The sequence below is a fragment of the Podarcis erhardii genome, assembly GCF_964252035.2.
Source record: "Podarcis erhardii genome assembly, chromosome: 6".
In the NCBI taxonomy this organism is placed as follows: domain Eukaryota; kingdom Metazoa; phylum Chordata; class Lepidosauria; order Squamata; family Lacertidae; genus Podarcis; species Podarcis erhardii.
The window spans coordinates 94,457,765-94,473,548 of record NC_138510.1 but is presented as its reverse complement, the minus strand read 5'-3'; the positions used below and the strand labels follow the sequence as shown (position 1 = coordinate 94,473,548).

General features: G+C 41.4%; 1 protein-coding gene across 10 annotated transcripts in view; it reads left to right on the top strand.

Moving 5' to 3' along the window:
- CEP350 (centrosomal protein 350) overlaps positions 1–15,784 on the top strand; it is a 62,487-nt gene that overhangs the window by 24,276 nt on the left and 22,427 nt on the right. For 6 of the 10 annotated variants that reach the window (XM_081865086.1, XM_081865082.1, XM_081865085.1 and 3 more), the window contains 15 exons: positions 64–188; positions 1,843–2,822; positions 3,537–3,690; positions 4,750–4,901; positions 5,050–5,236; positions 5,911–6,119; positions 6,232–6,395; positions 6,882–6,992; positions 8,440–8,580; positions 8,808–8,941; positions 10,148–10,261; positions 10,848–11,011; positions 12,461–12,654; positions 13,425–13,609; positions 15,267–15,354. In XM_081865086.1, the coding sequence (XP_081721212.1) occupies positions 64–188; positions 1,843–2,822; positions 3,537–3,690; positions 4,750–4,901; positions 5,050–5,236; positions 5,911–6,119; positions 6,232–6,395; positions 6,882–6,992; positions 8,440–8,580; positions 8,808–8,941; positions 10,148–10,261; positions 10,848–11,011; positions 12,461–12,654; positions 13,425–13,609; positions 15,267–15,354 (3,102 nt within the window). The remainder of the gene's footprint in view (positions 1–63; positions 189–1,842; positions 2,823–3,536; positions 3,691–4,749; positions 4,902–5,049; positions 5,237–5,910; positions 6,120–6,231; positions 6,396–6,881; positions 6,993–8,439; positions 8,581–8,807; positions 8,942–10,147; positions 10,262–10,847; positions 11,012–12,460; positions 12,655–13,424; positions 13,610–15,266; positions 15,355–15,784) is intronic. The other 4 variants (XM_081865084.1, XM_081865081.1, XM_081865089.1 and 1 more) reach the window with 4 other exon arrangements.

Here is a 15,784-nt window from a genome sequence, read left to right as displayed (position 1 = left end):
TTTTATCTTGATTAATTCTAACAGAATTTCATCTTTCAAAAATATCTCCATTTTTCTTCCCAGGCCAAACCTGGATATCAACCATCTGGGGAATCTGATAAAGAAAACAAAGCGCAGGAGCGTCCACCCAGCGCATCTTCCAGTAGCGATATGTCTCTCTCTGAAGCTGCTCCTCCTCCTCTTATTAGGTAAGAAAGCAGGACTATCTTTAAGGCAACTTGTAAGTATTTTAATAGAACATTAGACACCGTTCTTTGTAAAAAGTCACTGTTGCAACCTTAGAAACTTGGTACAGTATAGTAGAAAATGGCCTTAAGATGACTTAGCAATATGCCCTGTGTAAGCAGCAGCAAAATTGGAGGACTTTTCCTGCAAACATAAGTGACATTTTTAAATTCAGCACTTTAGATTCTGTAAGATTCCGCATTATAAGAATGACATGTCCCTGCATGAAATACAGGTTGAAAAAGCAATCACCTTCTTTATGCGTAGTCACTGCTCTGTGTGTGATGGGATTCTATGACACTGCATAAAAAAATACATAAATATTTTGGGATAAAGAACTTTCCTTAATACAAAATGCCCTTAATGTTACAACAGTATTCTTGAAAGCTTATGGGCAATGCCCACTGAAACTTCAGAAGCCCAAGTGGTGACTGGGCAGATTTCCAGGGGCTGGGGTTCCTGTTAGTATCTTTTTCCTCCTCTGTGACTGGAAAATCAAGAGAAATTATTTTGAAAAACAAGTTGAGCATGATTGAGTTACGGAAATTTGCTGAGTTGAAAGGTGTTGTACATTTCAGTTCACTTGCTTTAAAAAAAACCATATATTTCAAATATATTTTTCAATTTTTAAGTATGACAACTTTATACACACATACCTAATCTAAATGGCATTGTTTAACTTACACCCACCCACGTACACCCACCCCTGGTTTCCATTTTTTTCCCTTTTCTTCTCCTTGCATATAATTATATTTCTCCAATTACTTTCAGCTTCTTTTTCCATTCCTAATTCTGTTGTTACTTCATAAATGTTACATCAATCCTGCTAATGTTTTAACACATTTACAGTGTTCTTTAAAGTAGTCTATAATTTTTTTTCCATTCTTGGTTAATTTTTTTCTCATCTTGGTGCCTGATCTTCATGGTCAATTTTGCCATTTTGGCATAGTCCGTCATCTTAGTTATCCATTCTTCCTTCGTTGGGACGTTTTCTTCCTTCCACTTCTGGGCAAGTAGCATTCTGGCTGCTGTAGTAGCATACATAAGTAGTCTCTTTAAATTCTTTGGCACTTCTTCTCCTATTATTCCTAGTAAAAAGCCTCTGTTTTTTTAGAAAATGTTAATAGATTTCAGTCCTCTTGGTGCAGGATTTGGGAAGCTTGAATGCTAGGTTCCTTAAAGTTCAGCATTTTTGCAACAAAAGTTTAATCAGTTTGTAATTATTATCTGAATAATCTGTACTTTTAATATAGCAGATCTAAATTTATGATGAACCATTTTATGCACAATGCTTTTTATGTTCCTAAAGTAACAAAGTGGCTTTCAGTATATAAAGAAAAGTAATGCATATGTTCAGCTCCCCCCCCCCAAAAAAAATCTCCTTCCAGATCTCACTCCCTGGAAAAAACACATCCCCTACCCCACAGCTTCGAATTTTACACCTTTACACTGCTCCCACAATGTGTATGGGGGGATCAGGGAAAATCTAATCTGGGCTAAGAAGTCTAGTTTTTAAAATGATTTCCAATACGTTAACATATGTGCACATTTAATAGTCAAACATTGTTCAGTCTTCATTATTCCAAGTTTATGAGAATTCAACTTTTTTGTTTATAGGAATAACCCTTTATGGATTCAGCCAGATAGGCTGACTTCAGAAGCCCAGCTTTCTTCCCAACAACCTTCAATGGTCTTGACTGGAGGATTTGTCTCCCAGCTTTTGGCCCTAGATCACACACATGTCTTGCAAAACGACTTTGACTCTGCATTACCAAGCAGAAGGAGTTACAGTGCAGCTGTGGGATCAATGCCTTTGGCATCTCAGCCATTTATGGCATCTGCTGTACAGCCTACCATTAATCAGTATAAAAGTAAACTGAACCGCATTGAAGCCCTGAAGGCAACAGCAGCCTCTTTGTCGAGCCGAATTGAAAGCGAAGCCAAGAAGTTAGCCGGGGCCAGCATTAACTATGGTGAGGTGTGGAATTCTGAGCGTGACTTGTTGCAAGGAGATCAGGGCGATGGCCGTTGGGCAAAGGCCAGCAGCCCCCCTGTGGAAGAAAGCGATGTCTTTTCAGCCAGGCTCCAGAAGATGTTGGGTGCTTGCACCCCACATGCAAGTTTTGATGATAACCTTCCCGGTGTTGGAAACCTTGGTGAGTTTAAAAGGCTCCCAGAGACCCTCGGCCCTCGGCCTGCAGCTATCAGCCTTCCAGGTAACTACAGAGCTGAAGGAATGCTAGGAGATCTGTCCAAAACACAAGCATGCTCCCCAGGGGCTGAAAGTAAAGTTGTAGCTCCGCGTGATGGTAGCATAGAGTCAATAAGTGAGGGGCCAATCAGTGATGGTCTTGCATCTGAGGAGGAAGGAGAAAGGCGTGAGCGTCCAACTTGGAAGACTGTGGAAGTGTTAAAGGAAAAAGAATTCTGTGCTGCAGATATAGCTGGCTGTGAGCCCATAAAAGACGTTCAGAAGGAGGCAGAGAAGTGTTTACTCATTTTTAGACATATAAGGAGTACTTGGGAAGAACTGATAAGGGGGAGTCCCCATAGTGCCATCAACATCTTTACAAAACATTACCAGCAGTGTGGGAAAGGTAAGGCAATGAGAGACTTATTGCTGCCTCTGGTGTTTCGTTGGTGTAATTGTCAAAATGACTGCACTTCCATGACAGTTGAAATCCTGAGCTCTTTAAGTTACAGTGGTGCCTCGCAAGACGAAATTAATCCGTTCCGCGAGTCTCTTCGTCTAGCGGTTTTTTCGTCTTGCGAAGCAAGCCCATTGATGGCTTAGCGGATTAGCGCTATTAGCAGCTTAGCGGCTTTTAGCGGCTTAGCGGATCAGCTGATAAGCGGCTTAGCGGCTTAGAAAAGGGGGAGGGGGAGGAAAAAACCCCCGCAGGAACTCACAAGACATTTTCGTCTTGTGAAGCAAGCCCATAGGAAATTCGTTTTGTGAAGCGCCTCCAAAACGGAAAACCCTTTCGTCTAGCGGGTTTTCCGTCTTGCGAGGCATTCGTCTTGTGGGGCACCACTGTACGTTATAAACCTGTAGCTCGGATTTTGTGTTGTTTTTTTTGCTGATACCAGTATTTGCTGATAAGAAGTTTCCAGTCCTTTTTGAAAATTTTGGCAACTACTTCTTTACTATGAAATCACTTAACTGTCTTCAGATTATAATTGAACGTTGTTGCATATAAAGGAAATTTTCCAGAGCTGCTCTTAATGGGCTTTGGATCTCTGTCAGCAAGATTATTTGGCATGCTTCTGAAATACAGATTACTTCCTTTTTGCTTTTTCACCTCTTGCAGGAATTGAGCAGTGGTCAGAGCAAACACCACCAACTCGGGAACCTTTCCTTCCAGTCATGAGTCCCCCAGCTAGCATTGTTTCATATGAAGATGATTTCATTTCCTCACAGGAAAGTGTAACCATTGCAGATAAAAGAGCTACTCTTGAGCCCAGGTACTTAATGAGTTCACAAATGGCAGCGTAAATCAATGAAAAACCATGTTCATTAAATAAAGAACTATTACAGAGTTGTTTTTCATCCCTGAATGGGAAGGGAACGCTTCCTTGTTATAGAGTATGGCAAATCTGAGTTTTGGCACAGAGCAGAGTAAATGAATACTTCGTCTATTTAAAACAGCTTTCAAGTCACAACCTGGTACTTTTTATGGCACAAATGACACTCAGCTCAACTGTTTTTGAAAATCCTGAATTATCAACCTGAAAATTATTTAAGTAAATTCCCTTTGCTGGTGTTTCAAATCAGGATTGACATCTATTTAATCTATTTAAGAGACCTAGAGAAAGTAACTATTTAACTTAATTTATTAATTCAGTTGATTTTTCAATATCCTTAAGGGTGTTGGAGAATAGGAACTCAGTTTTGAACACAAACATTATGGCATTGTTAAAAGGAAAGGTGTCTGTAATAGTTTACATGCAGGTCCCACTATCCATCCACTGAATACCCACCAGTTCACTTATCCAAACATAAAGAATTATACTCTCCGCAGAGTCAGATATCTGAACAGCTGGTGCTTGCCCACTTTGTGCTTTGCTTGTCAGCGGCATTCATTCTGGGGCTGAAACCATGGAGAGAGGAAGAGGGAGATAGAGCAGACCAATCAAGAGAGCAGGACAAATCAGTTTTTCTGTCTCTCTTTTGCTGGCTGGCTACAGCCATTTTAGGCAGAAACAATGTTGGGAGGAGGAATGCATTGTGGGCAGATGGCTGGTCCTGCGTGTAATTCCTGATTGCGACAACATCTACTAAAAAAAAAAATGCTTTTAAGATTCAGCCCAAATATAAATGGGCTAAACAATAATTCAACTATACATTAAAGCTTGCAGGTCTAGCCCATGTGCCTATCTTAAGCTGCTTTTAAAGGTAAATAGAAGTCCTGCTCTTGTGCCTTGTAAGGCTTTATTAAATGATTTAAAATGCTCATTACACAAGTAGTATAAATGTAACTGAGAAAGCCAAGCAATATTTTACTTCCATGTCTATATTGACAGTGGCAGCAGCCCCAGCCTCAAAGAAGAGTTTGCCACCAGAAAGTCATTGTACGAGCAGCCAGCTGTAGAATTTACCCACCATTCCTCAGGAACACTTTCTGCAGGTTCTTCCAACTCGTCTGCATCGTCTAAAAAAAGAGTGAAAAAGGAAAGTAAGTGCCATTTACTACGCTCCCAAATCTGGGTTGAAACCTTTGGCAAAGTTTTAAAATCTGAAAATGTCAAGTGTACTCGTCAAGTGGGGGAAAGTGTATATTTATTTTATATTTAAATCGCTTTTTGCCAAAATATGTGTTACAGAGTCAGAATCTTTCAGCACAGTTTCAAGTGCCTCTCTGAGGGAGGAAAACAAAATGTTGCCAGGGTCAGAGTATGGATCGCAACAGGTGAAGAATGCATCACCTAATAATGGAATATCTCATAGAGAAGAGAAGAGCCCAGATTCTGACAGCACTTTAGAAGAACTTTCTGATCACTCCTTGATGAGGTAAAGTGAACCACTTCATTTAGTAATCATAATCATATATTGGCTTAATAAACTGAGTGATGTCAATGAGTCTTTTCCCCATGCATTCAGACTTCTTGCTTGTGCAGTGAAGCAAAAGGCCATATTTGGAACAAACCAGGTTTTTAAACCACAGTTTGAAATTGATCTAATAACCAAATCTGTTCCGAAGCTGGTAACCAGAATGTCCTGGTTTAGATGAAATAGGAAATCATGATTGATTAGAGATTGCCTCATTTGATTATATCACAAAGGGAAGAGCGAGGGTGGATGCTTGTGTGGGCAAAACAGTAATTTAATATCTCTGTTTTAAAACCGAGGTATGATAATATAAACTATACCAATGTTTTTGAAGTAACATATAAGCTCTTCAAATAGTTGGAAGACTGTATCTTAACTATTGCCAGAGCTTTTTTTCCTGGGGTACTCAGTGTGGGCTGTACTGCCACCTTTTTTTCCAAGAAGAAAGGTTAAAAGTGTGGCACATACTGATGAGTATCGGGACAATTTTTTCTAGAAGAAAAGCACTGGCTATTACTCTTTTCTTTGTGTACTGATGGAAATATATGATACTTTTCAAACTGGTTTTGCTGTGTGACTACTCTTTCTTCAAAGAATAAAGACTTGCTTCAATTTTTGTTTAACTTTTCTGTTAGTCTCCCAGATAAGATAAAGTCCCCAAGGACTCCAGGCTCTCCTCATTCTCCAAGCTTACAGAAACCATTGGATCCTGCAGTAAATACAGCAGAAAAAAATAGCCCCCTGTCAAACTCTCCAGGGACTATAACTTCTGGATCCAAGGCAAACCATGCCTTCTCTGATACGAACCTTGGAACCAACAGGACTGGAGCAGGTAACGTGAATGGTGAGCTGGCAAAAAATATATGGCTCATGATGCTGCTTACTCTTCCTATGTTTCTAAAAAGTGTGATTTACACGAACACGTAGGTGTTTAGTATTTCATATTTATCTTACAGGTACCATGCGCTTCTCACCTGCTGGTCTCCAACATCGTATGTCAGCAGAACTTAATTATTTAAGTGCAATTGAGGAGTCTGTTCGCCAGATCTCTGATGTTGAACGGGTCCGAGGTATATCACTTGCCCAGCAGGAAAGTGTTTCACTGGCTCAGATTCTAAAGGTAACCGTAGGCGTTCTTATCTCTGCCTTATTTGCTGTATGCACTCCTCTGAAGTATCTCAGTCAAAGATAAGAGTGGTTGCGATCAGATGAATATTGTTATATTTCCATTAAAGCTACAAAACTAGTAGGTTCTTGTTCGAAAATGGAGGAACAAAATCTGTGGTTCCTGAAAATGATAACCACATTTGTCATAAGTAGCTATGTGCAATTTCAATACTTCATACCACAAGTTTTGTTTATTGCAGTATTATTGTATAGGGTGGAAGTTGTGAACTTTGTAAAATAGGCAATGAAAGTCATGAGATACACAAAAAGATGCAGAAGTATAAGTGCTAATCATTAATGAAATATTTAGGATTCAGTGACAGGAGCATTAATATCCTTATGGAAATATATTTTAAGTGTAAGGAACCTTGAATTACATTGTATGCAAAAAGGCAGGATATAAGTTATAAACTAAAACTAAACTAAACTTAATCCGTAGGCACAGCAGCAACGACATGAGCACGACTTGGCTCTTCTGAAGCTCAAGGCAGAGCAAGAAGCTCTGGAAAGTCAGAGGCAACTAGAAGAGGCGATGAAGAAAGCAGCTCAGGTAATGAGGTCTTTCAAACAGTATGTAAAACTTAAAAGTAGAATTCTTTTCCTGTGGAGAAATTGGTGCGAATGGATGCTAAGCCAAATCTCACAAATAGTAGGCAACAAGAAATCGGGTCATCTCAATGTACTTCAGAAAAAGCTCTTGTTCTAGAGGTGCAAGATTTTAGAAGCTGCAACATTAGTGGGTCGGGGGGCACTATGGGTTTCAGACACAAAATAGCTACCATGTGGGCCATGACATATCACAAAATGGCTGCCATGTGTTAATTTGGAGATCCAGTCAAAGCCAGCGCACACCATGCCAAATACTGACACTTCCTAAGCCAGGGAAATGACAGGAAGTGAGGTCTTTGGACCTAGCAGATCACACAGACAGGGTGTCTCATTAAAAAAATAATACTGTACTGAATAAAACATATTGTATTCAGAACTCAAAAGCATCAGTTCACGTTGATCAGTTCATGCCCAGCACTTCCACTTCTGCCTGACACTCTCCCTACGCTCAACAAAAAAGTGTATTGTTGCAAAGTGTGTCTCAGTGAGGATCGTGCCCTAATAGCAAAGGTGCTGGGCATGTCATAATAATTTATAATTTATACCCCACCCACCTGGCTGGGTTTCCCCAGCCACTCTGGATGGCGCACAATAGAATATTAAAAAACATGATAAGACATCAAGCATTAAAAACTTCCCTGATGTCCTCTAAAAGTCAGAGAGTTGTTTATTTCCTTGACATCGGATGGGAGGGTGTTCCACAGGGCAGGTGCCACTACTGAGAAGGCCCTCTGCCTGGTTCCCTATAACCTCATGTATCGCAATGAGGGAACTGCCAGAAGGCCTTCGGAGCTGAACTTCAGTGTCCGGGCAGAATGATGGGGGTGGAGACGCTCCTTCAGGTATACTGGTATCAGGTTTGTCTGGCCAAGGCAAGTCTACATTTTCTATGAAAGCAAATAGTCCAGGTTCCAGATGCTGTATTATGGTGTGTCAACCACATTTTCATCATTTTTATATCTCCATTTCAATGGAGCTGATTTTAGTATGATTCTGGTGGATACAATCCCAGATAACATCTGCTCTAACTAGCTCACATTTGCCACAACGTACGTCTTGTTGGAAGAAGAGAATGAAAAAGCGAAATAGTTTACCTATGCCACTTTTGTGTGCACAAGTTTAAATAAAATTGTTTATTTCTTTTATGTCCTAATCATTTATCATGAGTTTCAAGCATTTATTATTGCCTGAACAGATTTTTTTCTGCCTCAGAATTTTCTGCTTTGACAGTCACAGAAACGTGAAAGCCAAGTATCTCATCCAGTTTTTGCTTCTGTGCGTAAAGAAGAATTAAAACCAACAAAAATACGTTTGGCATACTCAAATTCCAGTTTGGCCCCTTTGGCACCTGAACTAAAGTAGAACTTTTTTTTTTTTTTAATACATAGGGCCATGCAGAATCTATCCAGCAGCTGGTACAGTCACAACAGGAGAAAGCAGATGCTTTACAGGAGACCACTTGCAAAATTGCAGCTCAGCAGGCGGAGACTGCTCTGCTCACCACAGAAGCTGCTAGCCAGATACGTGAGGTTAGATTCTGCTCTGAAATCCTTGGCAAGCTTGGCCTCGTGCAGAATGGTTGCTAAAGCTAGCTTGCTGATTGTAACTAAGAGCTCTTCAGCAGACTACTTTGGGAAAGGAAAGCATTCTGCCTATTTGAAGGATGGGAGAGAGAGGGTGTGTGTGTGCGTGTGTGTGCTTAATTTCTCAAATATTAACTTACGAAAAGTACATCTGACTGTGCTTCTTTATTCAGATGACAGAGCTTGCAAGAGTCCAGATCTCTGATGCCATTGGTGCTCCTGCAGCTCCAATTACCACACTGTTTGACCAAGAGCGGAAGCAACATTCAGCGTTCATAAAGAAGCTAAAATCTCATAATACAAGCAGGTATTTTATATGACATTTTAGTTCTTAGAATAGATTGTGAGCAGTGTTTCACCAGAGGCATGAAGGCAGACTCCAGAAAACACCCACCACCACTGATATGCGTAGGTGAGGGAGGGGAATATGATGTCCGCATGAGTACTAGGCAACTCCCCAAGGCTGCTCTTTACTTTCTTTTCCCTGTCTCATCAATAAAGAGTAGTCCCCCCCTTCCTTTCAGCCCTTGTGACCTTTTATTGTTTGATTTTCTACACTAGCAGCCAATACTGTAACAAGGCAGGTCATTTGGCTCCAGCATTAGAGTGTAGAAGGGAATTCTTAAGGAAAGGGAATACAGTCAAACCTTGGTTCCTGAATGGCTTAGTTGCCGAATGTTTCAACTCCCTAACGTCGAAAACCCAGAAACTGTCCGTCGCAGCAGACAAGCGGCTTCCGACCGGCTCTTCCATTTGCAACAGCCAATCAGAAGCTGCACCTTGGAAGTCGAACGTTTTGGAAGTCGGACATCCTTCTGGAACGGATTACGTTCGACCTCCGAGGTTTGACTGTATGTGCATTTGTACTTGTTGGGTTTACTTGATAGTCCCTTGATTGACTTATTGTAGGCATCAGGGAAGACTTTGTGCATAGGGCTATCACACCAGTATACACATCCTGTCCATTTCTTCCCACTGGGGAATGGAAGAATGGAAAGTTCCTGCCTTCCATATTGAAATCCATGATCAGAGGCCAAAGCCTCTGATGTTGGCTGCTCCACACACCTTTTATTTCCCCTCAAATTCCTGGAGTTAGAAGACTGAGACTTCTACTTTCTGCCTGCCAAATCAGAGGCCTGTTTCACATGCCACTTGGCAGGAGATTCTTCCTTCCCTGTCAGGTGACTCATCCTGAGTGGGAAGAACTCCCTGCCAATTTATATTGGGTGCTCCAGAGTGACAAGTGTCAGGAAGCATCGCCTGCTCTCCATTTGTTCTGTACACAAGAGAAACTAGGCCTAGTTTGGAAACACACAAAGCTCTTTTTATGCAGAGCTAAATACATTTCCTCTCTCATTTGTCATTACTGATACTTAATTGGATGTTTCTCATTCATTTATTTCACTATAATCATTTTGTCTTGTAAGGCTTTTTTCCAGCTGCTTATGACAATCAGCTTGAACTTTCTTTTTTATTTTCAGGATAACTCAAACTTGCTTATTTTCTTTAATAGGAAAGCAGAATCTACACCTTCACAAAGTAAAGAGGAGCTAGATGACTCAAAAATCCTTTATTCCTCATTTGAAAGTTATTCAGAATCGTCAAGATCAAAGGCACATGGTCAGAGGTAAGAAGCATAACTTATACAGTTACTGTCAGCTATAATGGTAGTTAGCAGAGGAAGACTTTGAGCAGTACTTGTTGTCTAGTGTTTCTTCTTCTAGTCCAGACCTGCAGCTCTTTTGAGCCTGCAAACTCACATGGGATCAATAAAATAAGGTAGAACATAGTATATAGCTAGCTGTTGGATCACAAGTCATGCAGGCCTATCCAAGGACCATTGCATTAGCCGAGTTGCTATATTTTGGAGTGGCGTTTAATGCTAATCTGATAGCCCATGACATGAATATGAACTGAATTCTTCTTCATGGTTTCTGTGCAGTCACATAATATGGTTTTTGTACTTATGCAGAGCCTCGTTCAGAAACAATCTAAAACTAAACTAGAGTTGTTGTTTTTTATTGTGCAGCAGCACACTGTTGGTATTATTATTATTATTATTATCATTATTATTATGCATTATTATTATTATTATTATTATTATTATTCATTGTTGTTGTTGTTGTTATTATTATGCATTCTGAGGCCTGTTTTACAACCCTAATTCAAGATTCACTTCTGTGCTTTTATTATACCTTTTTATAAAATAGCAGCAGCAGCAGCAGTTGCCCCGGAAGTCCATCTGTCTCACCTTCCAAGGGGACCAAGAAACTTTCCCGTCGTGAAAAGTCTGGCAGCTCCATTGAAGAGCAGGCTCCTATGGCTGTGAATGATTCTTTAATGAATAATAGTATTCCATCCATTGCAGATGAGAGAGGTGGGTCCTTGGACGAGTACTTAAACTACTTCAGTGTTTACTCCTAGTTCTGTTCCCATCTACGTGATGCTTGTGCTATTTCCCTTGCTCATTTGATTGTTCTGCTGGTGGAATCACATAGAAGAAATATAAAATGGTGAAATATTTACCAGGCTGTTGCATGCAGCACTCTTTCCCCATCACAGGCAATCCACAATTACTTTTATATGTCATTTTCTGGTTAGCCAGCCCCTTGAGCTGCTGGGGAATCTGCAGTCTGATAATGACACCAGGATAGCCACATTGAATCCTGGCTAGCTGTTGCTTCCAGCCTCCATTGTTCTGGGAGCCACTGACTGCGTATTCCTCCTTCCTTTGTTCTGGGAATCACTGAGGTTGGTTTTTTTTTAAAGTCACGAGTCTTTACATCAGTGTGTGTACTTGTTTACAAGTGAGTGTTACGCAAGATGCAATTTCCTGAGCTTGATTTCTATTACACAAACATATCTTAAGTGATGGAACGTCAGATGGGGCTTGGTTATTATTGGCTGACAGCATGTTTTATGGAGCAAAAAAATCTGTTGCAATTTGAAGTTCTTGAAGTTGCGGGAGGAAACATGGGCCTCCAGGAAGCATATTTAGCTCCCATGCTGACATTGCTACTTATTGATATCCTTTTAGTCTTTGACCCCATACTTTTTGACATTTGTTGTAAGTGGGGAAAGTGCTGCAGATTGGAGATAATATCTACTCCATCATCCCAACTCTTGAGTGTCCTGAATACCATTGAAAGGGCATGTTGCCGATCAGAAGGTTGGTGTTTCGAATCCCCATGGCGGGGTGAGCTCCCGTTGCTCTGTCCCAGCTCCTGCCAACCTAGCAGTTTGAAAGCATTTCAAAGTGCAAGTAGATAAATAGGTACTGCTCCAGCGGGAAGTAAACGGCGTTTCCGTGCGCTGCTCTGGCTTCGCCAGAAGCGGCTTTGTCATGCTGGCCACATGACCTGGAAGCTGTCTGCGGACAAACGCCAGCTCCCTCGGCCAGTAAAACTAGATGAGCGCTGCAACCCCAGAGTCGTTCACGACTGGACTTAACCGTCAGGGGTCCCTTTACCTTTACCTATGTGCAATATATAGACCCGTTCTGTCATATGGACAGGTGTTTTGCTAGTTTATTTATTTATTTATTTATTTATTATATTATTATTATTATATTATTATTATTATTATATTATTATTATTATTTATACATACATACATACATACATACATACATACATACCCTGCCCATCTGACGGAGTATAATTCACAGTCATCTACGATACTGATCATTCAGTCAGTATTCATTTACTTGTATTGCTCACTTCGTTAAGCCATACGTTCCACCTACTACATGAAACTACTTCATACATTACTCGTTCTGTAATGCAAACTTTCCCTTAATTAAATATTTTTTGGGGGTTTTCTTCAGACTCAGCCTCTGTAGCAACAGAATATTCTCTAAAATTTGATGAGTCCATGACGGAGGATGAGATTGAAGAAAAGTCATTCCGGTCCTTGCTACCTTCTGAAAGTCACCGCCGGATCAATTTGAAGAAACGAGTTCACCAGGATTATTCTGATGAGGAGGCTTTCCCTGGAAAGACTAGCGTGTCACCTGTTAAAGTAAGTTTTCAATACTCTGCAGCCACATGTTTGTTGCGGCTCCTCTAGTTGCTTTCAGAACCTTTCAGTAAATTTTAGTGAGGATGTCCTGTACATAAATGAACACCATAATTGTATAGTACAGTGGTGCCTCGCAAGACGAAATTAATCCGTTCCATGAGGCTCTTCGTATAGCGGTTTTTCGTCTTGCGAAGCAAGCCCATTGACAGCTTAGCGGATTAGCGCTATTAGCGGCTTTTAGCAGATCAGCTGATAAGCGGCTTAGGGCTTAGGAAAAAGGGGGGGAGGGGAAAAACCCCGCAGGAACTCGCAAGACATTTTCATCTTGCGAAGCAAGCCCATAGGGAAATTCGTTTTGCGAAGCGCCTCCAAAACGGAAAACCCTTTCGTCAAGCGGGTTTTCCGTCTTGCGAGGCGTTTGTCTTGCGGGGCACCACTGTATCTGCAGACTTGGAAAAACTGTGGGCATGGTATATCGTGTGAAATTCTGCAGGGTACAGGAACCTCCTTTTGTGAGCAAAAGGGGTCCAGGGAAACAAACTGCATAATACAGTTGCAAGTGCATGTGCATTTTCAAAGCACTTGCATACTTCTTCATGGCCTGAACTTAGTTTTTTAAACCAATCTATTCATTCCATACCGGTTTGGAAGGATGCTTGATCAAAGAGGTGGCATCCTCTTTAGTGATGCTTCTTATCTTAGCAAAAGTACTTATCCTATTATACAAACATTTACATTTGTATGTTTTAAATTTGTTTTCTTGTAATTAGGAGCTAAGCCTGCCATTCTCAGGAGGGCAAGATAGCTTTTCTAAATTTACCATGGAAATGGTGCGGCAGTACATGAAGGAGGAAGAAGTGAGGTCAGCTCACCAGTCGTCACTGCTTAGGCTACGTGAAAAAGCACTGAAAGAGAAGGCAAGGGCTGAGCTAGCCTGGCTGGAACACCAGAAAAAGTAAGCGTGTTCAGAAAACATAATGACCCCAAATTCAGTAATTTGTGCTCCATCCTAGGACTTCTTTGGTTTTCTGTCAGTTTTGTTAAACTCAGCTTCCAACCCCCTTTTGCAAATGTTCTGAATGCCATGAAATAACGATTAAACAAAGAAGTGTCTTTGTAGTTACACAAATAGAAGCCCTGGGGGCAAGGTTGGTGCGCAGTTGTGCTGCAGAAGCAACTGCAGAAGCCAGATGGAGTTTAAATGAAGTGTGATTTTTTAAAAACATAGCTCTGCCTCACTTGTAAGGAAACAGTGAGTCTTTCTGTATATTTTGTATTAACTTTAATGTATTCTATCATGTGGATTCTTGAAAAGCAAAGGATTACTGTCCATCTTTCTTTTGTGGGAGATCTTCCAGACAGTGCAATCCATTCTTCAGCTGATCGCCTTAATCTTTTTCACACATGTGAACCATCAAGGACCTATTGCTTGCTGGTTCCAATATTGCAGAACCTGATCATCTGTGATGGGATTGGATAGTTCCATTTCTTGGCCTAGCACCTGGAGATTAGAATTGCCTCCAAAATACAGTTTGGCTATTTCTGCCCCAGAAAGGCCCAGGTTCTTTATCCCATAGGCCCTGTGTTTTGGGGAGTATGGTCCTACTTGAAGTAATTAGCTAGTACTAAAAAATGAGTGCTGCTGCTGTCTCATCAAGAACAACCAAAATGGCCAAATATGAGGTACCAGGATTGCATAGGGTTATTGCCCACCTGGTAAGTGAGAGTGAGAGTGCCATGGTTGCTCTTGGATCCACCCTTTCAGGTGTTGGCTAGTGTAGGCACAGGAAGAGCATGTCTATATAGTATCCTAAAGCCATCCGACATGATGTAGAAGCATCTAAATTACTTCAACACATTAGCTTGATTTGAATTAGTCTGTTAGAACAAGATTACAGTGGTGCCCCGCAAGACGAATGCCTCGCAAGACGAAAAACCCGCTAGACGAAAGGGTTTTCCGTTTTTCGAGGCGCTTCGCAAGACGAATTTCCCTATGGGCTTGCTTCGCAAGACGTTTTCGTCTTGCGAGTTTTTTCCCTCCCCCCCCTTTTTCTAAGCCGCTTAGCCGCTAATAGCCGCTAAGCCGCTAATAGCGCTAATCCGTTAAGCCGCTAATAGGGATGCTTCGCAAGACGAAAAAAACGCTAGACGAAGAGACTCGCGGAACGGATTATTTTCATCTTGTGAAGCACCACTGTATATTGGCTATGGGGCTCTGATGTTTTGTGCTCCAGTTCCCATCACCCCCAGCCAGCATGAACAATGGTCAGGAACAATGAGTGTTGTAATCCAAAACATCTAGGGTAAAGCTGTCCAAAGTCTAGCAGAATTGGGGGAGGTGTGTAGTTGAAAAATCCCCCAGGGGGCAGTGGGATCGTTGTGGGGTGGGATCAATGTGGGGTGAAAGATGCTTTGTGCATTTGCCCGCACCCCATAGTCCCCTTTGACTAGACTTGACGTCCAGGTGTCTTTTACCTTTACCTGTGCATTTGCTAACCAAAATAAAACTGTATTACCAATACTTAAATGAAAATGAAAATCCATAACTACCAAAACAGAATTGCAATGCAGAAGTGAGAGAAAGTGAACTTTCCTTGCCTTGATTCTCACAGGCGTTTACGAGACAAAGGAGAGGACGACAAAATGCCTCCTATCCGAAAGAAACAGCGTGGTCTGCTTCTGAAGTTGCAGCAGGAAAAGGTAAAAATTAATTTTAAATCCACCTGTGCTGAGTTTCTCCTTAATCACTGAATTTTGATCTGGTGTATAGGGCTGGGCGATACCTGGTTTTCAACATAGTGATATATCAGCACCTAAACATTGTGATATACTGATACTGATCACAATGTCTGAAATAAGGTTGGAGCTATGCAGAGGCATAGTGATAACAGCTTTTCAACATCGCTGTATATCACCAGCCAAACATCGCAGTCTGGCGACATGCCACAATGTTGAAAACACAAGCTGCATTGGCCTCAGCCTGCAAGACATCGGGTAAAATTGCCACAGTGCCCAGCGGGGTGGGACATGGCAGCTTGTTTGTATGGCTCAGCTGGGGCGCAGGAGGGCTCCACATCCCCAGCAGAGCCTTCCCTGGTGCCCCCCCCCCCCGATTGTGTGGGAGCCCTCC